This window comes from Chrysemys picta, chromosome 4 (assembly GCF_011386835.1).
Source record: "Chrysemys picta bellii isolate R12L10 chromosome 4, ASM1138683v2, whole genome shotgun sequence".
NCBI classification, from domain to species: Eukaryota; Metazoa; Chordata; order Testudines; family Emydidae; genus Chrysemys; species Chrysemys picta.
In genome coordinates this window covers 88,642,934-88,669,950 of record NC_088794.1, presented here as the reverse complement: position 1 = coordinate 88,669,950, position 27,017 = coordinate 88,642,934, and the positions used below count along the sequence as shown (strand labels likewise).

The window sequence follows — 27,017 nt, the reverse complement described above, 5'->3', positions numbered from 1 at the left end:
TCTTCACTTCTGTTTCTAGCTCTGCCATTGATTCACTGGCCTTCAGCAAGTAAGGGCCTCTGTGCCTCAATTTCCCTCTATGAAATGGGAACAACATTTGCTCCTCTCAAAGAGAAAATTAATTCATTGAGCCCGAGTCTCATTTACAGTTAGGCCCCTTTACACTGTTGTGTTAGGCTCAAGAGGCCTTAAAGCGTAATGTGAGGTAATTTACACTAACTCAAGGCTCTTTTAGAATGTCAGAGCAGCGCTAAGGAGGTTTAGTGTAAGTGAGAAACAGATCCATTGTGGTGTATAGAGCACTGAACTGGTGGAAGAACAGGTGCCTTTCTGTCCAACTATGACGCTCAGAAGCAATGGACCGGAGAAAAGGAAAATTCCATCCAGGAAGCAGTTTCAATACAAGTTGCTGCAGGTTTGCATCCCTTCTACCTCAAAGGCAAAGAAGGATTTTAAATAACCTGGCAGTGCTGGCAGGCCTGCTAAAGCAGCATGGTGAACAGGTACTAGACGCCACTCTGCAAAGCAGGGATGTGGGAGGAGGAGCAGAAACAACCCCTTGTTTTCTCTAAAAGCACAATACCAGCTGAGCAAATATAAGCCCTGGGTATAGTATAAATCTCTCCCAACCTCTTACTCATCAGCAGCAACACCACTGCTGCCTGTCTCAATCTTGGACCGTCAGCCTTAAAATAAACCCTGAATGTTCTTCATTTTTTAAAGTAAAAAAGAAACATTCCCTGCAGTTGTCCCCAGTGCACACATTCAACTGTCCTTGCTTTGACTGTTAATCTCTCAGCGGACAACAGGCGAAAAAGTTACTGTATATACTGCACGCTGCAGAATTTTATCTGTTGATTTATTATGTTCAAAGTGCCTTGCAGCAGGTGGCACGTTAGACATAAATTATTCAGCAACCCCCCCACTTCCCTGCCCCCCCCCCATTGACATGGCAGAGCTGCACTGAGTTATATTGCAATGTTAACCAATTCTAACATTATTCAATATACCGCGTAGCCCCTTAGACAGAAAACAGGGGTCAGCAGAAGGGGTGAAGCACTGTCTTGGGGATCAGGATAGACTTGCAGAAGGAAGTAGCTGCTACTCAGGCCTCAAACTGCAAAGGAGTAGTGTGCTATTCTTGTGGGAATTAGCTGCTGCACAGCCGGGGTAGGGTCCTGCTATGCAGTACTCCTAAATCCTGCAGGAGCAAAGTTCTGCTCTACTTGGATGGTAGCCACCTATTCCTGCAAGCCTACCCACCTGCCTTCCAGACAGTACTCAACCCCTGTCTGCTGCCCCAGGCAAGCAGTCACACAGTCATTGCAAACCATCTAAAACAGCGGCCGACAAGTTATGGAGCTTGAGGACAGCAGGAAAATGACCACATTATTTTTATGCATGCCATGCATCATCCTGGCAAAAAGGTAAATTACAGCAACTATTTTGCCTGGCCACATAATCCTATTACATACAGGTTACCTATTACCCTGATTAAATTACAGCTCATTAGAACACTTTGGAAGTTGTTTGTGTCATCTTGTTGACTTGATTGGATTGGATTGGATTAGTGGTTCATGGTACATAGAGATTGAGACGCTCTCTTAGATCCTAGACCACTGAAGTCCCACCAATTATACAGCCTAAAATCCCCAATGGCAGTGGTAGGCCTGAATCAACCCCCCTGAGCTGCTGAAGTTCCCAAGCTTTGTAGAAGTGGGAATGAGCTTTATTTAGCACCTAGTGTGGGTGTATCTAAGCAGCATCTCCACAATGGCCAAATGACAACCCTGAATTTGAACACCTCTGAACTGAGAAAACTTGGATCCAAATCCAGCTATGAACAATGCTTCAGGCCAGCTCCACTCAAAAGATGTCAGACAGGAGATGGAAACAACAATTGATCTTCGATGTTCTTGTTGTTCTGGGAGGGAGCCAGAAGATTACTCCACTCCCTTTTGTCTATGAAATTCCTTGCCACCAAGTGGCAGCTTGTGGCATAGTTAACTCCTGATTGCCTCCTGGGCTACAGCTGAACATATTTCTTCACTCCCATTGCTTTCACTATTTGATCTCCGCTCCCTTTGCACAACTGAGAAATATGCAACAACTCCTACCAGGACCGGCTCTACCATTTTTGCCACTCCAAGCAATAAAATAAAATAAAATAAATAGCCACCCGGACTGTGCCGCCCCAAGAATGGACAGAATGCCGCCCCTAAGCATGTGCCACCCCAGGCACGTGCTTCCTCCGCTGGTGCCTGGAGCCGGCCCTGACTCCTACAATGAGAAGTTGTATGCGTTTCCACCCCAGACTTTCAGTAGTACCCTTGGGAGAACCCCCCATCCCTTCTCCTCCTGCTCCCACACTTTTTGTTAGCAGCAGGAACTATTGTTGAAGAAAGTCACCTGCCTGTGCTGGCTGCACTGTGTAAAAACAGTATTTCCGCAACAGTATTGGCGATAGGGGACATAGCTGTAGGGTGTCATGTAGGAGACTGTTTTAACTGATTCAGGCTAATTTGCGTTAAACACTGTTTAGCTGCCAACTGCAATGGCCATCTTTTGCACCTAGGAGTGCTTGTGTGTGCGCACATGTCTATGCACAGGCCAGGGTGTGCATGCATGAACGTGGGGGACAGACTAGTGTGCATGTGCCATGCAGGTTTGTAGTGCATGTGCAGCACACCATAGGCATATATATATATGTGCGTGCATGTCATGACTAAGGGACTTCTCCCTGCAGGTTCACAGACCCCCTTCAATCAGGCAGAGCCTTTGTAAAACCAAATTCAGTTCTCGCCAGCCTCCCCTTCTCTCTATGGGCCCAAAAGATCCCTGACCTAATCCCCTGGCCTCAGCAGAAGTTCCTCAAGAGAAGAATTTGACCCTCTTGTTTTAACCCTAAATGGAAATCTGTGGGGGTTTAGCAAAGAGCTTTGCTCCAACTCCGTGTACCTCTCTGCTGCCCATCCCCCTCCCCTCTCTCCAGCCCATTTTCCTTAACAGGCAGCTGTGGGGGTAGCAGTTATGACTGTGCCTAGAGTAATTTGTTTTCTTTCTTTGGGGGTAGAGGAGCCAGAATTCTTTGGGAATGATTTATCACATGGCACTAAGGGGGAGCTTCATTTATTTGCCTAGCTGCATATGGTTTAGCACCTAGGATTGCAAACTGATTATTATACATTGTTATTTTTCCCACTTGTATACTTTGTACCTTTTCATAGAGCAGATTAACTGCTCCCCAATGGCACATTATTTATGACTGTTTGCTCATGGACTTGCTGGGAAGGGTCCTGGCTCTACACTCTTCCAGTGTGTCGCTCTTTCTCCCCCCCCCCCCCCTTCAGGTCTGTTGGAGGATCACACTTGCTAGTGATCTATCACTCCAATTCTAACTTTAAATAGCATCTAGGTAAGAGACTCGGTGATGGAGTCTGGATCCCTTTGGCAGCAGCCAAGAAAGGAACGTGTGACTGGACTGCAGCTGCAATGAGAGAGAGAGAGAGAGAGAGAGAGAGATGCACAGCCAGGAGAGCCCCTGCATATGCATGCACATACACAAACATGCAATATTAGGGCTTGTCTACACTGGCGCTTTGCAGCGCTGCAACTTTCTCGCTCTGGTGTGTGAAAAAACACCCCCCTGAGCACAGCAAGTTTTAGCGCTATAAAGCGCCAGTGTAGCTACTAGTTCTAAAATCTTGAAGGGTGTGGTGACCAAAACTATCAGTTCAATTGACTAACTACAGAGAATTCCTTTGTTTAATAAATCAGTTAGTTTTAAATACAAAAAAAAGAGATTAAAAAGACTGGGACTGTTCAAGTTGGCGGAGAGATGGGGGGAGGAGGGAAGATATGATCAGTGTTCCCTCTAATTTTTCCCACCCATGTACAGAATGAATTTTGTTATGTGCACCAATATGGAGGTGATGTGTCACACATCACCTCCACATTGGTGCACATAAAATTAATACGGTGGGGTGGGGCTGAAGGGTTCAGAATGTGGGAGGGGGCTCAGGCAGAGGGTTAGGGTACAGGATGTAAGGGTTTTGGCTGGGGGTGCAGGCTCTGGGGTGGGGCCAGGGTGCAGGAGGGTGCTCCAGGGCTACAGCGGGGAGAGAGGACTCCCCCCAGCAGCACCTGGGCTGGGTGAGGAGAGGCACCTCTCCCTGCTGCTGCAGCTCCAGGGCTGGGGCTGCAGGATAGGCACCCCTTCCCCAGCCCTAGCAGGTCCGGGCTGGGGCCGGCAGAGGGGCGCTCTGGCCACAGCAGAGCCAGGCAGCCCTGGTCGCAGTAGATTGGGGCTGGGCTAAGTTTGGGCTGGGGGAGGGGTGCCTCTCCCCCAGCTGGGTTTCCTGAGCAGTGCTAAATAGGCTCACAGGGAACTTAGAATAAGATAGAGGTCTATAAAATCATGAATGGTGTAGAGAAAGTAAGGGAGGAAGTGTTATTTACCCCTTCACATAACACAAGACAATGAAATTAATAAGCTGCAAGTTTAAAACAAATGTAAGGAAGTACTTCTTCACACAATGCACAGTCAACCTGTGGAACTCTTTGCAAGGGGATGTTATGAATGCCCAAAGTACAACTTGGTTCAAAAAAGAATTAGATAAGTTCCTGGAGGATAGGTCCATCAGTGGCTATTAGCCAGGATGGGCAGAGATGCAACTCTATGGTCTGGGCATCCCTAAGCCTCTGATTGCCAGAAGCAGGGAGTGGATCACTCAATTATTGCCCTGTTCTGTTCGTGCCTCTGAAGTATCTGGCATTGGCCACTGTTGGAAGACAGGTTACAGGTCTACATGAATTATTGGTCTGACCCAGTATGACCATTCCTATCTTCTTAAAACATGTTTTGATAAAAAACAAAATAAGTATGTATCCAGCACATTTAACGGTGTTCTATTCAACTAATAAAAAGATGAAAATGCTGTTTTTGTACATTCCGATTTCCATTCAAATGCAGCTTGATGCAAATCATGAGTAGAAAATTAATTTAGTCAATAAGAAATGCTTCATTCACCATTTTCTAATGTAATGAAAATGTAAAAATTAAAAATATGACTAAATGAGTTTAGCTATAGAATTGCTTAAATAAGTATATCGATATAATGTATCCTCCTGGTTAACAACAAGAAGCACTGCATTTAGTGTAAAGGCTGTATTTAGTTGTAAAGCAACATGTTTTTACAGTAACCAGCCAGTGGTGGAGAAAAAAAAAAAATCAATATTTCTTTAGGAAAATAACTAAAAAGTACATATGCAAAACATAAATCAATTATTTAAATCATGATTAAAATAAGTGATTTAAATCAATCCTGTCTGTAACTCAGTGACTTGACAGTGGTGAGTTTTTATACCAATGAAGGTTTCTCCTCAGTGGGGGCTGCTTAGGACAGTTGCTGGCTTGACACCTACCAAAGGCCAAGTGGCTATAGAAGAAAAAAAATAGGGCAAATAACTAAACTTGGAGGGTACCCAAGGGGTGGAGGGTGATAAGGTGACTTTAGTGTTGTACTTCAACACTTCTGCCATATCGGGGAAATACTGCATAGGGAGGCATGAATCCAAGACATGGGACTGCAGCCAGGAAGGACATCTGACGGATGCACAATAGCTATGACTACAAGCTTTCCGACCATCTGTTCCCTCCTATCAATCAGAGCCCTTTCCTGGTGTGAGAACGGAGCTTTGTTCTCCCTCCCTTTTACACCCACAGGGACCAGTCATGTTTGAACAGTCCGATATACATGCCAAGAAGAGACAGAGGCTTGGAAGTGTAAGACAAAAAGGACTGGGCACAGAGTGAGCAGGTCTCCAATGTTTACATAAGATTGGCTAGAACCAAGAGAATCTGTTTTGGTTTCACTGAAACTAGCTTTCTGCCTAGTTAAATTGTCTACATCTCTAGCTGCTGCCCTCTCCCTTGTTTGTGTGAGGTCCAACTATGCTTGCGCTGGGCTCAAATGTGCTGTCTCCCCTCCCTCCCCGCTGACAGCCCATTGACTTTGTACCAACTACCAGCCAAAGACTATGAAGGCACAAGTCTGCAATGCCCTATAATCCACTGTATGGTGATGTGGTGAATTCACTGTGACTGGCAGAGAAGGGTAACATGTCTGGATGAAAATAGCCACAGCCAGTCTAACAGCAGCAGGGAGTGGGAGCGAAAGTCATGGTGGCAGCAAAAACTGGGCCCAACACAGGCAGCAGCACTCAGAAGTCCTCTAAGACAGTGGAACGGGGGAAGGTGGGAAGACCCATGAGTCACGTGGGGAGCAGGACGTTGGCTGGGGAACGATTAAAAAAAAAAAAAAAAAAAGCTAAGGAGAAAGCCAGGCTATACTTTCCCCACTCTGCCCCCAGCCACAGGTCTCTGTTGTGCTTTTCAAAAACCTGAACACCTTTACTGAAGTTCACCAATATCACCAAGAACTGTGTGGGGGATATGCCCATCTACTCCCACGGGGTGCACTCTGCAACCTTCAAATGCCCAGCCACCAGGACATGAAGGAATTTTCTTCTGACTGCAAATGATAATTAGTTCAACCCACAAATATGAATGGGTTCAGTGCTTTCCCATCCTTAACAGAGCATACAGACCCTGAGTTAGAGTCCAGGCCTACCACATTCCTGGGGGTTGGTTTTATTGGTAAAGACACCCAAACAAAACAAACCTCAGTCTAAACTTTCTGCCTAATCTTGATAGTTCTAGCATTTCCCCCCAGAGCCTCCTCTGTCCCACCCCTTTTATATCCTGATTGGACTCACCTGCCACTACAGCTCAGCAGTAATCATACTCATTCTTAATGCAGAGCTATAGTATCAGCAGTCCAGGTGACTCAACAGAAGAGCCCCGTGTTTGCATACAGGGACTTAGAGTTCGTCATCCTGTTACAGTGAGCAAGAATCACCCTGGTTAAGCCAGTACACGAGTGTATCTGTATCTGCCTCTTGAGAATTCTCACTGTCCTGTGTCCTCAAGCAAGGCATGTGACAAGGTGATAGACAAGTGAAGAAGGCTGTTAGCTTGTAGGGTATGTCTACGCAACATCTGGGAGGTGTAATTCCCGGCTTGGGTAGATGTACACATGGTAGCTAGCACCTAAAAATAGCAGTGTGGATGCCATGGCATTGGTGGTGTCAGACTAGCAGCTTGGTACATACCTGGGGCCGTACTCTAGCCGCTAGCCCAAGCTGCTACCCATGTCACTGTGGCCACTCTGCCTTTTTATTTTGTGCTAGCTTGAACAGAACTAGTGTATGTTTGTCTACCCAAGCTGGGAATTGCACCTCTCCACTGCCCCATGTAGACATACCCTCTGTTGTAACAAGCAGGGTGCACACAGCCTAGCTAAGGGTACAAACAAAGCCAGAGGAAAAGGGCTACAGTGTATGTACAAGGGTGGGACCAGGAAACTGAATCCTTACCCCAAGGACTAGCAGACATGGCTCCCTGTTCCCCCTTAAGCAGGTTTCTGGCCATTTGGAGCTGAACTTTGTAAAACAACCCAACCTCCAGCATGATGCAGCCACATTCCACCTCACCATGATCTGTGGAGACCAACTTGAAACATCTCCATGCTGCCCATGGGGGCACACTATCTCCCTGCAGGGTCTCTACTGCTTTTGCTCCCTTGCACATCAGACATCCAGATTTCATGTTGCTTCCAGCCCTTATGCCTCCATGCAAGATTCTCTGAGCCTGATCCTTAAGGTAAATTAATTTTTAAAACTAACATATGAGCAATACTATCCTAGTTTCTGTACACTTCTTTTTCACAGCTCATTTATAGCTTTGCTCTGTGCTGGAAGAGCTTCTAAAAGCAAAACATATCAGTGGAAAGCAGTATAAAGGATGCCCAGAGGGCCTCTGGGTGCCAGAGCAGAACAGAAAAACCCACATGGAACTGGCACCCATCCAAGGAGCAGGATTTAGAAATAAACAGCAAGATTCAAAACACACACCTGTCTTCAGCAGCTAACCTTAATATATTACTCATTCTTCCTTTCAAGTAACCATGTTCAAGACCCTGGTGATTGCAGAGTATTTACTTGAGACTACTACTGCTGGTTTTCCTAGAGCTGTTTATCTTTCCATGCATGAGCTCATTACATCACCCTGTGGTTTTCTTAAGTGTTGTCAGGATGGGTTGGCTACATGGCTAGAATCTCTCTCTAACCAAAATCAGTCACTTATTAACATGAATGGATTTGGAGAAGGCCCAGCAAGGAGCAGCCTTGGTGGAGAGGAACACTCCCAAAAGGACAATTACGGGATTTATTTTCTTGAAAATAGAGGAGTTTTCAGGAATCGCCCCAGAACAAAATTTGTAATAAACAGCAAGAGTATCCACTATAACACTTCATGGGTTATAAAGTGGGGGGAGAAGTAGGCGCGCAATGCAAGAACTGCTGCCACTCATCTATATTTTAAAATCACAGCCATTCTACACATTTTGCTGCAGTGGTAGTGAGAGATAGAACTGGCATGTATATTGGAGCATGTAACTGAGAGGCAGTGGGGTCTGGTAGACCAAGTCTGGAGCTAGGAGCCAGATAGTAGTCCCAAATCCTAATCCAGCCACTGACTCTTTATTTTACCTCTGGCCACACACTTATCTTTCTGTACCTAGATTTCCACTTCAGTAGAAGTGAGGTAATACCTACTTCACTTGGTTTGGGTAGGGGGAGGATTAGCTGGTTATTACTATAAAGTGTTACATATTATATGAAAGTATTATGATATGTAGTATACGAGGAAGCTGAGGGAAGCAGAAAGAAGGTGACTGTCAACTACTCAGTTACAGGTCCAGAAGCAAAACAAGACTTGAGGCCAGACTACTGCATCTGGAGATGTGTTACCAAGTTAGAAGGTGGGAAGATGCTAATGAAGGTGGTTTTGTTTGGGATTTGTATGTAATGGGAAAAGCATTAACTGAATTTCTATTGCTTTTATGAGTTCCCAGCTTCGCAGTTCATCCCCCAGCGCAGTCCTTTCACTTTTATTTTTTATTTATGTGACATCATAATCACCACCAACTCATGGGAGTTAAAAAGAAACTCAGCAAGTTATTGAAGATTCTAACAGCTTTCTCTGAAGCATCTGACATTGGCCAGCCAGAGAAAGGACACCACTATACGGACCACTTATCTGATCTGATGTAGCAATTCCTATGTTCCTACTATGATGAACGTGGCCACAATGCTACGTTTCTAGGACGTCCAATGCCAATGTAGACTGGAATGACACTCACATCCTGTGAAAGTGATATTTGTTTGAACCCTGTTCACTACTGAACATGTGGCTAAATTATTATTATGGGGGACATGTGAACTAGGTAAAGGCATTTGAAGAACGTGAAGGAATGAAAGGCTGATTTAGGCTGGTACAAGGAGGGAGAACCTGGAGTAATGAGAAGAAACAGAGATAAGAAATTTAGGCTAGATATCAGGAAAAACATCTGGAGGGTGAGTTCTATTAGAAGCTATGTCTACCCTACGAGCCAGAGGTAGGATTTCCAGCTCATAGACTTTCATGCTAGCTCTCATCTGAGCTAGCGTAACACCAAAGAACCCTGGTCATCAGCAGGTGGGATCGAACCTGGGACCTCTGAAGCTTACCATATGAGCCTCTAATGCAGGAGTTAAAAGCCAAATGCCTCTTAGCTAAGGCTATAGCAGACTCATTAATCTCTAAGTGGTCTAGGTGCCGCTAGAGGGAGATATGGGTTACATGAGCACGCTAAAAATAGTAGGGCAGACAATAGCATGGGCAGCAGCAGAAGCACAGGCTTGCTGCCCCAAGTACAAACCTACCTGAACCCTGTGGGCCCATACTTGGAGTGACTAGCCCATGCTGCTGCTGCCGCCGTCGCCACCACCTGTGCTACCCAGTTACACTACTATTTTTAGTGTACTGGCTCAGATGTCAGCTAGCCCAAGCATGTCTACATAAGCTGAAAACCACAACCTTAGCTTGCAGTGTAGATATAGCCAGATATAGACAGGAAGTGGTGGAAGCTTTATTGCTGGAGGTATTTAAATTCCAGTAGAAAACATGACATACTGTAGAGAAGAAATATTCACTGGCCTGGGGGGCAGGGAGTAGATAAAGGTCTACTAAGTTTCCACCTTTAACATCAATGAGTCCATTAAAATACAGCAAGATGACAAGACAATGTAAGAATTTACCTAATTTGAGGAGTTTTAGGCTCAGAGGCAATACAGCCAAGCCAGTGCAGAAAAACTGGCAGCAAAACTTACCTTAACCTGTTAAAAACAAAAATACAAAGAGAGAAAACGAAAACACACTGTGCAATAAGATCTAACACTGCTGTAAGCTAAAGTTCTCAAAAGCATCCACTAATTTTGGATGCCGAATTTAAGACACAAGTATCTCATCCTGGGCATCCAAAATATGTAAGCAATTAACGGTCATCATCGTATTTTCAAAAGTTTTCCTTATTAAGACTTAGCTCATATATTGCGCTTTCCTTCCATAGCTTCCAGATGCATGCCCCATCCTTCAACAAAAAATCCAGAATAAAAAAGCACCATAAAAAACAGTAGAAAAGGAGCTGAGAGTTGTGTGTTAAATGTGTCAGCTGTTCCATAACGGCTTTCATGATCTGGCCTTTCCCCGATGTCAGTAATTCATTGTAGCAAATGGAGATGACTGAAGGTTTGTATGGCACAGTGTGAAAAATTGAGTCTAGAATTAGTAACTTTCCCCTCTTACATCAGTTACAAGGTATTATGGAAAGTACATCATATGAGGGCAATCAATTATGCTCAATGAGATTTTTTAACAGCTCATTTTACCTTGCTGTGGTAGTTGTCTTTTGTACTCATTTGAAATTCTCCAGTTGAGTTTATTTTTGGATTAGTAACGTGTGTCCAATACAATCTCTGGGTTCATTTACAATCATTAAAAAAAAAAAAACCACCAATTAAGAACAAAACGGACCAAGCTCACAAAAGGAACTCCTTCTCAAGCAACACTCCCTCTGACATAAGGCAGTTTCTTGAGGGAAAGCTTGAACAGATAGCGCTTGCAGCATGCTGGGTAGGTCAAAAGCTCTATAGGGCTAAGCCAGAGTGGTAAGCAAATTCTAGAGTCAAAGACCCTCCTTTTCCCTACTGAGGATACCCATTTTTCAGCCCCCCCTTCCCAAATTCAGATCCGGGAACTGGAAGCAAGAGTCTCTCATTTGAATGTCAGCTACCAGGAGTGTTGCATAATGAGGCAGGTGGTTGCTAAGATAGCCAGGACCAAAATCATATACAGCTTTACAGAGCAAAACCACCACTTCGGATGACACCAGGAATAAATCGGTAGCCAGTGAAGTTCACGGAGCACAGGTGTGGTTTGCGCTGCATTTGAAACACCACTAAACCAGCTGGCCAACACTTCTACACCAGCTGAAGTTTCTGGGTGGCCTTCTAGGGTAACCCCATGTCGACCATGCTGCTGTAATCCAATCTGGAGGTCATGAAGGATCTAGCTTACTTTATCCACATTAGCTAATTAAGCCTACTTTATTTCTGCCATTTAGCTCCAGATCACCTTCAGTTTATGATTGGGAAGAGGCAGAGACAGGTTAAGTGAATTACTGAAGACCAGAATCCTAGGCTAAGCTAGGAATAAAAGCAAGAGAAACTGGTACTAACAACTAGTTTAAACTGCCTCCACAAGTTACCTGGGGCTTGGGGGGGGGAGGGTCTATTTTTTGTCTCTTTATAAAAGTGTGTGGATGGTGATAGCCATTTGTCAAATCTTAAATCAATATCTTGGTCATCTCCTAGCAGCTTCCTCCTGTCTGGCTTCCCAATTCCCATATAATTTCCCTCCAGTCTACTCAAAACATTCAGCAGATCAAATATCAGCTTCACCCACTGCTCAGATCTCACTCCCCTCTTCAAATCTCTCTCACTCTTTACCTCAAGTTCTAGCTCTCCATTCTCACATCTCTGCACACCCAGACACCCCTTGGTGCCAACTGGCGGAGTACACAAGTGGTGCATAAGGATTTACAAGGATCCCCTGGGTCTGATGTCTCCATCATAGTGTGCCAAAAGGTGGCATGCAAGGTCTCTACCAGCAATCATTAATCCACTGGTTGTCCTAATCATTCTAATTCTTAAGATATGCAAGTTAAGACTGGTCACCTGAAGCTGATAAACAGACTCTGTTCAGGCACGGGGTAGTAGACACTTATCTCCCTGGCTGACCATGGTGTCTTACACTGTACGTGCATTTGCATAGGGAATTAACAGCTAATCAAGACTGACAAGAGTTCATAAAATCTACAGGAAGGAACACACAGTCATAAACAGGACATCCGCCCTACTAAGATCAAAGAATTAGTCTGGTATATGAGAAGAATGTAGCAGGACACCAACTATCCTTCACCTAGAGGTAGGGTTACCATATTTAACAAATAAAAAAAAAAAAAAAAAAAAAAGAGAGGACCCTCCACGGGGCCCTGGCCCTGCCCATTCCCCCCAGCCCCGCCCCTTCCTCGCCCCAACCCCACCCTAACTCCGCCCCCTCCTCCCTCCCACTCCCAGCCACGCGAAAAGGGCTGCCCGAGCGCTACCGGCTTCACGGTTTGCCGGGCAGCCCCCAGACCCTGCGCCCCCGGCCGGCACTTCCCCAGCGCAGCTGGAGCCCGGGAGGGGAAGCGCCCAGCCGGGGGCGCAGGGTCTGGAGGCTGCCCGGCAAACCGTGAAGCCGGTAGCGCTTGGGCTTTGGGCAGCCCCTATGCCTCCGGACCCTGCGCCCCTGGCCGGGCACTTCCCCTCCCGGGCTCTGGCGGCGCAGGGTCCGGAGGCATGGGGGCTGCCCAAAGCCCGTAGCGCTCGGCTCTTAAACAGAGCCGAAGAGTCAGGGGAGGAGCAGAGCCGCCGCGGAAGAGGAAGTGCCCAGCCAGCATTTTCCCGGACATGTTCGGCTTTTTGGCAATTCCCCCCGGACGAAAAGCCGGACATGTCCAGGAAAAACCAGACGTATGGTAACCCTACCTAGAGGACAAGCTGCCCGTGTGCTTGGGAGGCTCTCAGCCAGGCTTCTGATTAAATGCTGGGAGAATACTTTGGTTGAGCTTAACTTCATTAGCCAGGACAATGTCTTGTTAGTTAAGCATTAAGATCTAGAAAGAGCATTGTGATTTTATTTTACATGTATTTGATTGCTTCCAATACTTTTATCTAGCTGCTATTTGAATCTTTGTTCTTTGTTAAATAAACTTAGATTTGCTTATAGTGAAAACACGTACAGGTGCGGAGAGTTAAGTGGATAGGTGAAACTGGTAAGAGGAGGTGCACTGTTCCTTTGTGAATAACAGACCTGGGAATTCTGTGAGTGTCCAGTAGATCTGAGGCTGGACTAGGGTGACCAGATGTCCCAGTTTTATAGGGACAGTCCCGATTTTTGGGGCTGTGTCTTATATAGGCGCCTATTACCCCCCACCTTCTGTCCCGATTTTTCATACTTGCTGGTGAGCCTAGGCTGGATGCTCCAGAGGGAACCTTTGAGCGTGCCTGTCACTAATCTGCAGAGGGACAGCATGCCCTGCGTAGGCCGAGAGGGAAGTGCTTGTGTTGCCAACGGCAGTGCTGACAACCAGCAGGTACTGACAAGGCTTCCTCACACAAAGGGCAGATGGTAGCGAGGTGCCTCACAGCCCTGGGTACCGCCAGGAAGCATCACACACCCCGCCTACATCTCTGTTCTCATTTCTGCCTATTCCACCTTTTGTTCTTTGTTCCACCTGAGCCTCTTACCTCCCTGATCCCAGTGACCTGCTCATTCCTCTCACCGTCATTTTTTCTGGGCTCTCTTTCACATGTGGAACTTCTTCCCACCCTGCTATGCAAAGCAATAATTCTCTCTTCACCCATTTACAGCTCACGTTTATTGCAAAGCCCACCCAGGATAACCCACCTCAGAGTCACTGTCCTCCATTTATCCAAAATACCACTACAGATGCCTTGGGTGATCCTATGATGCTACTTAGATTGGAACCCAAGTTTAGCAACAACCTCAGTTCCTTGGAAACCACACACAATGCAATAACAGATTTCAGAGTAGCAGCCGTGTTAGTCTGTATCCGCAAAAAGAACAGGAGTACTTGTGGCACACCTTAGAGACTAACAAATTTATTAGAGCATAAGCTTTCGTGGGCTACAGCCCACTTCTTCGGATGCATCCGAAGAAGTGGGCTGTAGCCGACGAAAGCTTATGCTCTAATAAATTTGTTAGTCTCTAAGGTGCTACAATGCAATAAGGATGCTCTCAGGAAAGTGTTCGTTCATGGAGTTATGAAACAGGATTAATGAGAGGGAACATGGGAGTGGAATGAAGACTGGCAGAATGGTATGAAGCCCTGGGTGAACAAACCCAAAGTTTCCTTCAGTATCCCGAGTTCCTGTTTTAGAGAACAGAAACTCTCCTCAGCATATACCTGGTACACAGGTAAGAGACCCTCTCTCATTTGTTGCCTGGGTTTCCCCACTCTGCAGTGTTGAGAGAGAGCAGCATTATAGCTGCAAGAGAGGAAGAATGAAATGAGGAGTCCTGGGAAAAGGATCATGCTGCTTAGTTAATTGCCATTTTTTTTTAAAGCAGGCATTCGTTACCTGAATTTCTCATACTGGAGCTGTTCAGTTTGGAATCTTTGATGACCAAGTGTTTGATCCAAAGTGTGGGAGCTGTGATTTCTGAAAGACAACGAAAAACACTTAACAAAACCATGGTTAGTTCCACTAGTGGGGGTGCATGATGGAGGTGGAGGTGTCCTGACTGGTCCATCCTAGTTCTTGGGTTTTGACATGTCCTCCAGATATGCTACCTCCAGGGTTCCTTTGTGCATTTTGTGTAGTGTGAGCCTTTAATTATCTCCCACCACAAGCACACACAACCTCTTCCTCGCTTTCCATATATTACATCTGTTTCCTGCTTTCCCTAGCCCACAGTATCCTGCCTCATACCCTTCAGCCCTGACTCAGAAGAGGTACGGACTATGTTGTGTGGTACTGCATGTCATGTTTTCCACTAAGAGTTGCATGAAATTCAGTAAAATACTTTAAAATCAGGAATGTAAACATTACCCTAGACCCCAGAGAGCAGCTGATCACCCACTTCCAATTATCAATTCCCTTTTAAAAAAATCAAAAGCAAATAGATAAATGAAGAGCACTGCTGGGAACACTTAAAAGAAAGCAAGTTAAAGAAACAGATCTAGTTAAAGGACATGTGATGCACTAAACCAAAACACACACAGATATTGACTTTCTAAAAGTGCTTAGAAATCCTTGGATTAAACAGGTTATACTGTTCAAGTTCAAAATACAGCAAACCCTGCCTTACGCAACCCCTCAAGGGAGGATAAAAACTGGTTGCTTAACAGAGAGATATTCAAATAGAGGTTGAGTGGGGTACTTGATACCTTAAGTGGTCTCTAAAAGGGACTTTTTAAAACTAACTAAAGCATCCTCTATTGAAAACTGGAATATTTTTAAAATAGTAGGGCCTGATTTATTTAGTTTTGTAATATGAAAAAATATTACAAGGGTTTTTCGGTTTGCTTATTGACATTTATATAGCTCTGTTCAACAAGGAAGAAGCTGACTGACTATACAAGAGAAATAAATACAAAGAGTACATCAAATGCACAAAGTAAACAAACTGAAAGGTTAGGAGGGGAAACATTTTCTCTCTCTCTCTCTCAGCTACAGCAATCATAGGAGCATTTGCTTGTGAAAGGAGAAATCGAGCAATTTAGTCATCTACCCCAACCTCCCCACCCCACCCCAATCCAGGGTCTCATGTCATGAAGCTGCTGAACTGCAACCCAGAGTCAGAAGCGACACCTCCCTGACCTGTGTGCTATTATTTTCGAGGGTCACAGAGTGAGTGAGGGAGGGAGGAGGGGTGGGGGTGTGTGTCAGATTTAAGGGCAAAGTTTCAAGGAGTGCTCTACTCCTGCAACTGGTGCCTGCTTTTCAAAAAAGCTCTGCTCTCATTCAGACACCTATGTAAATGGCCAGACTTCCTAACCAGGCCAGCACATTGAGTTATAACCACATTTGAAAAATCTGGCCTCAGACGACATAACCCAAGAGCTACCATCTAAAGTTGACCTCTCCCTTTTCCCTAAGGAAGATAACTGATGCCATGTAAGGGACTTCTTTCAAGAAAGAATTTTTTCCCCTTTCAAGGATATGTGGAAATACGTTAGTTTAAAAAAAGGTTATTGTAACAGCAATTTAACTTCAGGGTTTTGCTGCCAGGTTTTGCTTTTTGTATCTAGCTAAAAAAGAAAGATTTTTTCAAACACATATTTCAGGGGAAAAACAGAGCATTTAAAACTCTAAACATCAAGTCAGTTTTCATTTTAACAATCTGACATCCCCAAACCCTATGTGATGCTGAAAGCAGTTTTCCTTTTTTGCTCATCACATGAGTAAAGATTCTGAAGGCAACATTAACCCCTTTTCCTTCCACTCCTGCAACCACAATGCCTTCAAATTAAGCTCCAGTGACACTTTTGCAGCCCCAGTGCCTCCACGGCAGTAGCACAGGTGTAACGGATTGTTTACTAAAATCCCATTACTGGGCCAGAGTTGTTTACTAATTCTGTACCCATAAGATGAAATTTTCAAAGAAAGAAAGAGCCTAAAGGAGTTAAGCATACAAATCCTACTGAAATTCAATGGGATTTGTACACTTAACTCTCACCTTTGAGAGCCCCAGCCATAATGGATAACAGAACAATGCTTTGGCTTTCTCGGTCATCTCCCATTGGAGCGTCTCAGACCAATGAAGTGATCATCACAACCCCCCTGTGCAGTAGTAAATTTACTTATCCCTATTTTAGGGGTGGTGAAACTGAGAGAGAGATAAAGTGACGTATCCAAGGTCACACAGTGTGTCAGTGTCAGAATTTGGATAGCTTCCAGTCTCATGCTGCCTCTCCATTGGGTCAAAAGGAATGCTGCCCAAGTTAACAGAAGGCCTAAAATCTGACCATTCCTGTTACGAGACATGCATGGTGCAAGAGGAAAGAAGTGATTGCATGCTGTATTGCAAGAGTCACAGTAACACACACAAAATAAACAAAGTGGGTGCATGGTCCTTCATTAAGCTGTACAAGCTAGCTATGGTCCATTTCCCCCTTGGTCTCACCTACAATCTCAGTGCAGAATGATGGGTCCTTTGAATGAGCAAAGATTGGGGACTTTAAAATGTCTTGCACAGAAGAGAGGCACACAAGAGCTATTAGGCTCTTCATGTCCTCTTGGTGGCCAGGGCAGGACTGTCTGCACTACAATGTACTCTCTAGTGCGTTGTCTGAATGACCTGAGGATTGGGGACTTTCACCATTCCTTAAGAAGCTTCTGACAGGGCTTCCACAGACTAATCTAGTGCACTGTTTGGTAATTCTTCCTGTAGTTAAGTCCACATTTTCTTAGTGCATTCCTTCCATTGTGCATTCATAACCACTATCTTGGGGTAAACTGAAAGCCCAGCAGCATGCTGTTATTACAAACAGCAATTTAATACAATACCAGATGGCTGCTAGAAGGAACAGGGTTTTTTTTTTTCCTATGCAAACAAGAGACTGACAACTAGGGTTTTGTTTCCTCTGTTTATTTATGTGGGAATACAATATTTTGGCTTAGGTATCTTATTTGTTTTTTAAAGCAGATACAAATTTTTTTTTTATAAAAGCTAGGTCCAGGCAAATGGAAATGATGGAATTGCAGTCACTTGCTATTAAAGACGCTTATTTTAGCCCAAAAAAACCCCAAACCGAAACCCACCACAACCACCTATTCATGTGAGGTGAAGGGAGAAGCTACCGATGGCACCACCTGGTCCTGCCAAATCCCTGATATTTTTGTTTTCAACTCCATCTTAAAATCTTAGGGACAGCATTAAAATCTGCAGCTCTCCCCTGGCCAGGACATCTGAAGGGGTTCATAGCAGAAGTTCATATTTTGGCTCACATCTAAATATAACTGGTCACAGCAGTGTCGCTTTCATTTAAGGATTCCAGTAAACTGAGGCAAAACAATTCCTCAAAAGTCACGGAGTTGGCACATCTGAAAGAAGAAACTGGCTTGGTGGACCATGGATCAGGTGGGCCCAAGACGCTGACTTCATTTACTTAATGGACAGTGCATCACTGAAGGGAAGTGGTAAATGAAGAAACCTCCCAACATTTTTCCTCCAAGTCAACATTCACAGACCGTAGTTTAGCCTTTTCCTCCCTTTGGGAAAGCTGCTGTGTTCTAGCAGAGGTTATGAAATTCCTTGTACCAATACCACAGGGGGGAGGAAGGATGGAATATACGAAACTGTCATTTCTGACTCAGGGAGCATTTTTTTAGCCATGACGTCTTCCTCTCTGAGGTTATCCAAAGGATCCGTCCAACTGGTGTTATTGTTGGATCCCAGGGAAGAAGGGAGGATGGGAAAGGATTTGGAAAAATACGTCAAGTCCCAAGAGTACTCTGAACTGTAGACAACTTATAAGATTCAGGGCGTTACTGCACTGCAGGTTAAAGCCAGGGTTTGAACAACAAATGTGAGGGAGAGAGAAAAATGTGTTTAAAAGGGAGGCTCTTACCTTCACCATCAAAAATAGGCTGGGTCTCCATGGTGGGCGTGGGCTTCGAACCATCATCTGAATTGAGGGTTAAAAAGAACCGAAAAGAAACTACCATTATTGAGGTAAATACTATCTACTCTCCAGTACTGTTGAATGATTGGGATTTGTACATGGCCCGGCCAAGTCCAAGAGAGAGAAGAAAGATAGACAGAAAGACAGAAAGTCAAGACATAATAAATTTTCAGCGTTTACTTGGACAGTAGTGGTATGTCACAGTACACAGTAAACATGCACTGATCACTACCTTTAGATTTAAGAGAGAATTTCCCCCACATGACATGAACCATGGGTATTTTCCCTTTCTCCCTGATGCATTGGTTAGAGATCATTTTTTAGGCTCAGGTGGGCCTATCCCACACAGTTGATATCCTGTGACACCAGGGAGCTGGGAATTAATGGACCAAAGTCCTTCTAATTATCTTCTTTGTTTAAAGAACATCTTCTGAAACTTACCAGTGTGGAGCCTGGCATCACCATTCATTGAAGCGCTGTTAGAAAAGGTCTGTCAATAGGAAAACTTATTTCTTACAGTGGTAACGTCAAGCTGTCCTCTAGCTCCGACATGATTATGAGAGATGGGGAGAAAAACTTTTCTTAGATTAGCTTTCCCCAATACATTATGCTCCGATGCCTTCTGGCAACAAGCATGGAGTCTTTCCCTCGTAAAAGCTTACACCAAACAAAATCAAATCCACAAGGAAAAAGAAAAGTCACAGGGGCCACAGAACGGGAGAGGGATAGCTCAGTGGTTTGAGCATTGACCTGCTAAACCCAGGGTTGAGAGTTCAATCCTTGAGGGGGGCACTTCAGGATCTGTGGCAAAATCAGTACTTGGTCCTGCTAGTGACTCAATGATCTTTCAGGGTCCCTTCCAGTGTTTGTTTATTTATATATATATATATATACACACATACACACACACACACATATATATATATATATATATATAAGAGATACCTAAGCAAAAGACTATATGCTGGTTACATTATGTAGACAGGCATTGATTGCTAAGTTTGGGCTCAGGTTTGGGTCCATCCTCTCAAAGTTACAGGGGTGTTTGAATTTGTTGTCCCTTTCTGGGTCCATCTCTACATGGCCTTAAAATAGAGTACGTGTGGTGGTGGTAGAAGTAACTGAAAGGGGTTACACTGAAAATAATTGGGAGAGTCCGTTCAGTCTTGCTGTACAGTGTTGTGGTGCTGTATAAAGTGAGGGTGAGGGGAAAACATGGATATTTCTTGCATGTTGTGCTTTTAGAGAAGAGAACTTACAACACAGCCTTTGTTGCATGACCTCACACCAGACACATTATGGGAAAGGGAGGGAGCTCACAGTTACAAAGCCCCTAACAGAATATTTGAGGCCAGGGTGGAGGCGGAATCGATGGAAAACAAGACTATTCAGGGAACATTCTCATGTCTACAAAGACTTTTTTTTTAAATTGACATGAGCTTAAATACCTTTTCATTAGAGCATTGATTATTTATTTCTAGGTACATTAATCAGAAGGGGAACCCAAACTGAAAAAGTGTGGTTCAAATTTCATTTCATCTGTGCATTTTCATGAAAGTAAAAGAGATGGGAGACAGTAACACAGGACCTCTATACATTTGCCCCTTTGATTCATGCATTGTCTGTATGTTCAACAAGTGTAGTTAGAATATATTTGAACACACAGAACACACACAATTTTTACCATATAAATGTATAAAACACGGTTATATCCGTGGGCCAAATTCTCAACTGAAATGGCCAATGCTGCAGGAGTAAGCAAAGAGACTAGTAACTGCTAGTACTCAGCAGCTCACAGGATCTGGGCTGGGCAAGGCTCCCATTGAATGACGGTTTTGCCTGAATAAAAACCAAGTAGGAAAAAAGAATCCGGGTTTAGCCCAATAAATTTAACATTTATGCACTGGCTGCATCTTTTAATCATTCTTTGAATTTTAAATCGAGTTTGCATCAGTGATCAGGCCAAAGAGAAGGCAGCAGGTTTCCACCCAATCTCCTCCCACAGTCCACAGGTCTGCCTGCATGCCAACAATAGCTAGATGTTTCTACTAAAATGACCAGCAGTTAAATAGTTAATGTTGACACTTCCATCATTAGGCTTCAGAGTTAGCATGTCCTTGTGATAAAATGGGGTCAGTGTATTCCTCCTTTACAGCTGTCATTCAATGCGGGCTGTTCACAGGTTCAGGTAAACAGCATATCAATGAGGCACATCCTAAATGTCTTCTTTACACCTAGAAGGGCTAGAAATGCGTTTTCGCTTTTAACAAACAAACAAAGGAAGCTAACTGGGTAGACACCAATAGAGGGCTAGTAGGGTGTCTTGCTGAGTAACAGCTGAGTTCAACCTCTATTTTGCATAGCCATTTATATTAAGTAAATATACAAATGCATTTTATTTCACTGTAGACCAATCATTTCCTTATTCTAAGAGTAGGGTATTTCTCACATCAGCTCAGACCATTGATCCAGCCAGCCCAGTACCCTGTATTCTGACAATGATCAATATATGTGGCTTCAGAGAAAGGTGGAAACACCCATAATGGATCTGGTCCTGTTCTAATACCTTACATGAAGGGGAAATTCCTTCCAGACCCCAAAGGAAATCAACTTGTTACCTGAGGCATGAGATTTGAGGTCATTTTTAATAAGTAAAACTACAAGTGTCACCAATCAAAGTTATCCAGCTTTAAAAAAAAATAATAATAATAATAAAAAAAATCTAGCCTCAGTACTGGGCTTCCTCCATAGGAGATGGTATGGGGGTGAATAAAAAGGTTGCAGGAGTGGCTGGACTACTACTTGCATGATGCAACTGTCTCCTGTCTGATTGAGCCATGGCGTGCATCATGGAAGATGTCGTCTAGCCAGGGAGCCCAGTCCATAGGAGAGAGAGTGCATCAAGCAACAACTCCCATGAGGCAATGAGGCACCAATGAGAAACACTTTAAATGTTAAACTGAATCCAAATGAAATGTTTCCGGTTAGTGCAACATACTGAAATGAAACATTACCTTACATATTTAGTTTCAGTTTTCTTGACAGAAATATCAAAAAGTTTCGGAAAAGTAGAAATTTTCCGAACATTCAATTATGCAGAAATTGCATTTTGCCAAAAAGCCTTAATGGAAAATTCCCGACCAGCTCTATACAAATAAACAATGGGTGAAATCCTGATCCTATTGAAGTCAAATTGGAAATTTTGCCTTTGGCTTCAGTGGGGTCAGGCTTTAACCTAATAGGAATACAAATGTCAATGAACTTTCAAGGAATAGGTTTTGCTTTCAATTTAAGTTTAAGATTTCCATGTAGTTTCAGAAACACACACACACACACACACACACACACACACACACACACAATTGAGCCAGGAAATAAAACAAGAAAATGAAAGTGAAATAGACCGGTTACTGACCAAGCTGAGGGAAGTGAAAAGTTCGCAGACAGCAACAATGATGAAAAGTAAAATGAAGTGTTCTTAGTAGAGTGATAACATTTTTGGTTGAGATTTTTCCATCCCAAAATGCCCCCTTTATGGGAGATGTGGAAATTTTCATGGAGAAAACTTTTCTTTTGAAATTTTCCAGCGTTTCCAACAAAAACCTCAACACATTTTGGCTTTCAAAACAGAGAACAATGGAAAACCAAAAACACAAACTGAGGAACGTTTACTTTTTTGTCAAAATAGAAAAATTCCAGTTAATTCCTCACTACCACCATTTTTACCCCTGTGAAAAATTTTGAACTTAGTTTTACAACCACCTCCTAGTTTTAATATTATTGAGTATTACCCTTTGTAACAGAGGTAAGGAAATGTTTAGGTATACAGGGAAAATGCTTTCCTAGTATACCTCTTTTAGCTGCATAGGAATTAGAGGACAATTTGGCCCTTGATTTTATCTTGATGTTAGCCCTTAAAAATGAGGCTGTCTAATGACAGGTAAGTTAACCTTCATTCTTTGTCAGAACAAGGTGCTGGGCTTCAACGTGACTCATGAAACCACAGCAACTACTTTAAAAAAAATAATTATAGTTCTTAGGTGATATTCTGCCACTCCATTGAAGCAGTTAACAACATATCAACAGTTTAGCTGGCTCCTAAGGATTTAGAAGTCAACACGACATTCAGCAGTCTGAAAAAGTTATACAATTAGGAAAGGACTGGGCACAATGAACCGCCAGTATGGTAATAAGCTTATTGATAATGTTACCATGAAGGCTTATCCATTGAGTAACTCAAGAATTGCTTTTCAAGCTTAAAAACTGCGACTCAAATCAACAAGGGGGAGGAGGGGGGCAATAGAAATAGATCTGAGACAAATTTTGTATTCAAATCTAGATCTGAACTTTGGCGAAGTTCAGCATGATTTAATCAGGGAGGTTGTTTTAGGCCCATCAAGAACAAACAAAAAAAACAAAACAGTAACAAATATGAAACATTTTTGGTAAATACTGACTCCTTCTCAAGAACTGAGGCCTTCCTTTTAGAGTTATTCAGAAATAGCCATTTAATGATCAGTTTGGTTTGATCAAACCTAAAAACCTAAAAAAACCAAGCCTATGAACTGTGTGTTTTTATTTTATATAAATATAAAGATAAATAAAAATAAGAAAATATTCTATAAATACAGAAATATAAACATATACAAATCTATAAATATAAATTAAATAAAAAGATCTTCCTAAAAGCTAAGTATCTTGATATTACAAATAAAACCTCACACAACACTCTCCCCCATTTAACTGCCAAAGCTGAATTTGCAATTATTAAATCCATCATGGTAGCACCGAAAATTATGCTTTCCAAACACAAGACAACACAGTACCTGTCCTGTTAAAGTATCAGGGGGTAGCCGTGTTAGTCTGTATCTACAAAAACAACAAGGAGTCTGGTGGCACAATGTTGCATCCGAAGAAGTGAGGTTTTAACTCACGAAAGCTTATGCCCAAATAAATCTGTTAGTCTTTAAGGTGCCACCAGACTCCTTGTTGTTTTTGTCCTGTTAAAGAAACACGATTCCTCCTCACATTTACTTTAAAAAATAATAATAATAATTAAAAAACTAAATAATACAGCAACAGCAGTGAACTTATTTAAAAATCAAAAACCAAGGACTCATGGTAGTTTGTTTTGGTTTGCTTAGGGGTCATGTAATAGTCACGAGACAAGAAGTAAATTTTATTTTATAAAGTACACTAGTGTTGCTGCTGGCAGCTGCATGTCTATTTCTCGGACCAGAGGATTTTTTTCAACAAGTCCGTGTTCCCAACAAGTTTTAGTGAAACTTGTTCTGTGTCTCACAATGCTTTCAACTTGGAGCAGAACAGCAGCTATGATAGTGTCTACTCTCCTTTGACTTTTCTTTTCACTCCAGCCATTGCTCGTCACACTAACCTCTCGTTCCACTGGGCTGTTTGTTCCTGGTAAAAACACGGAGAAAATTCTACTTGGCATAGCAGTAAGTTATAAACAAACATTTTGTAGTTATTAAAAAATAGCGTTCTGATAAAATGAAAAACGAGGGCATTTCAGATTTCCCAGAAGTTCCTAGAATACAATATCACAGGGGAAAAAAGGAGGATATGTAGTCCCTTTAAAATGCCAAGAAAATGTTTCATCATTATTAATTACAATCTATTGCCTTCTGCAAAGAACTAAAAAACCCTATAGCTTTAAGAAAGCTGTGCAAGTGTAGCAACTCCCCATATAGAATATGGGCAGAGGGACAGAAATAGAAGGTGAATCATGTACCCTAGCACCACTAGATGGCAATGTTTCCAGATCAGGATTGATGTGCACCTACAGAATCAAGAGGACTTCGCTCTTCGCTTCAGTTTTCCAAAACTCGGGGTGAAGAGAGAGCATCTGTGTCCTATCCTCACATCCATAGCAGCCCAGCATGGATGATGGGATCATATATTTCATTTCTCATGGTGTTCTTTGGATGGCTAGAAAAAAAACCATTACCTACCTTTCGTAACTGTTGTTCTTTGAGATTTGTTGCTCATGTCCATTCCATTCTAGGCATGCGTGTGCCCATGTGCGTGGTCCGCGTGGACTCAAGGACCGCCCCTCTAAACTATTTGTTGCACTGGTATAAGGATCGATTTCTTTGTTAACTAACAGTCCCAGGTCATGACAGGTGGAGCGCACCAGATTGAGACTGCTCTGCACTTGATCCCGCGACCAATTGTCGAGATAAGGATAGACCTGGACTCACTGATGCCTCAGGTAAGCTGCTACCAGGGCCATACATTTTGTAAATACCTGCAGGGCCAAAGAGAGGCCAAAGGGGAGCACCGTGAATTGGAAGGGATGCTGGCCCACCATAAAAAGGGAGGAACCATCGGTGTCCCTGGAAGATAGAAATATGAAAAAAAAAGCATCTTTCAAGTCAAGAGTGGTATACCAGTCTCCCGGATCCAGGGAGTGGATGGAGGAGGCCAGACAAACCATGTGGAATTTCAACTTCTTGAGATATTTGTTTAGTTGTCGCAGGTCCAGAATGGGTCTTGCGCCCCCTTTTGCCTTCGGGAGTAGGAAACAGCAGGAGTAGAATCTTTTCCCCCTCATTTCCCCGAGAGATCTCCTCCACTGCCCCCAGCTGCAGGAAGTTGTTGACCTCCTGAATGAGGAGTTGCTCATGAGAAGGGTTCCTGAAGATGGAAAGGGAAGGGGGCATAGTATCTCTGGGTTACACCCAGCAAAATTTCTAGCACCCAGCGGTCCAAGGTAACCCATGACCAGGCCAAACAGTAGGAACAAAGACAGTTGAGGAAAGGATGAGGCGGATCTGGGGGGTTGACTAGGGCATTGCTCTCAAGCGCACCCTCAAAACAAACGCTTCCGGCCCCTGTGATATTTTGCCAGGCCAGGTTGCACGGGTGAACGGGAGGAGAAAGGGTGGTGATGACTAAAACTCGTGTCCCTATCCCTTCTCCTTGCAGACCCCCGTCGAGACTGCCAAGGCCTTGGTAGCGGGAGCAGTCGGAACGGTTTCCTCACTAAGGCATATGCAACCCCAGCGAGCAGAGGATGGCCCGAGTGTTCTTTAGTCCATGCAGCCTCGCATCCATCTGCTCTGCATAGAGCCCAATCCCATCAAACAGGAGATCCTGGATTGCGGACTGCATCTCCCTTGGACAGGCCTGTGATCTGAAGCCAGGAACTGCGTCTCATGACCGCCGCTGAGGCAACCACCCTGGCCGCCGAATCGGCAGCGTCCCATGCCATTTGGAGGGAACACCGAGCTGCTGTAGTACCCTCCTCAACAAGGCCCCAAATTCTTGGGCCACACCCTGGGGCATGGAATCCTTGAATTTATGGAGGTAGAGTCCCATAAATTGAAGTGATATCTCCCCAAAAGAGCCTAGTGGTTCGCAACCCTGAACTAAAGACTAGCCGTAGAATAAATTTGCCTTCCAAAAAGGTCAGTCTCTTGGTGTCCTTATGGAGGTGGAACTAAATTGCCCTTGCTTGTTTCTCATTGGCCGCAGAAGCCACCAATGAACCTGGGGGTAGGTGGGTGTACAAGTATTCGAACCCCTTGGTCTCAGACAAAATACTTTTCAGCCCTCTTTGAGGTGGGTGGGATTGAGGACAGGATTTGCCAGAGGGCTTTGGCAATCTTTAGGACCCCTTCATGCACCAGAAGTGCAACATGGGCATGAGTTGATGAGGAAAGCACATTAAACAAGTTTCAGAGTAGCAGCTGCGTTAGTCTGTATCTGCAAAAAGGAACAGGAGTACTTGTGACACCTTAGAGACTAACAAATGTATTGAGCATAAGCTTTCGTGGGCTACAGCCCACTTCATCAGATGCATGTAGGGGAAAATACAGTAGAAAGGTCTGTCTCCACGCACCCCCCCCCTCCATGAAACAATGGGTGTTACCATACACACTATAAAGGAGAGTGATCAGTTAAGATGAGCTATTATCAGCAGGAAAGAAAAACTGTTTGTAGTGGTAATGAAAATGGCCTATTTCCAGCCATTGACAAGGAGATGTGAAGAACTGTGGGGGGGCGGGGGGGAGGAGAATAAGCATGGGGAAATAGTTTTACTTTGTGTAATGGCCCATCCACTCCCAGTCTTTATTCAAGCCTAATTTAATGGTGTCCAATTTGCAAATTAATTCCAATTCAGCAGTCCCTTGTTGGAGTCTGTTTTTGACTTTTTGTTGTTGTAATATTGCAACTTTTAGGTCTGTAATCGAGTGGCCAGGGAGACTGAAATGTTCTCCAACTGGTTTTTGAATGTTATAATTCTTGCATTGCTGACACATATCACATTGGTAGATGTGCAGGTGAGCGAGTCTT

The 27,017-nt window shown here is 43.8% G+C and overlaps 1 protein-coding gene across 11 annotated transcripts in view; it reads right to left on the bottom strand.

Annotated features, from left to right (window-relative positions):
• Positions 1-27,017, bottom strand: part of SMOC1 (SPARC related modular calcium binding 1) — a 206,074-nt gene that overhangs the window by 32,083 nt on the left and 146,974 nt on the right. For 6 of the 11 annotated variants that reach the window (XM_065592953.1, XM_065592950.1, XM_065592956.1 and 3 more), the window contains 2 exons: positions 18,645-18,734; positions 14,650-14,730 (listed from right to left, as the gene is read on the bottom strand). The exons of 1 other annotated variant lie outside the window; for it this stretch is intronic. In XM_065592953.1, coding sequence (XP_065449025.1) covers positions 14,650-14,730; positions 18,645-18,734 — 171 coding nt within the window. The remainder of the gene's footprint in view (positions 1-14,649; positions 14,731-18,644; positions 18,735-27,017) is intronic. 4 more of the 11 variants (XM_065592954.1, XM_065592957.1, XM_005305940.3 and 1 more) reach the window with 1 other exon arrangement.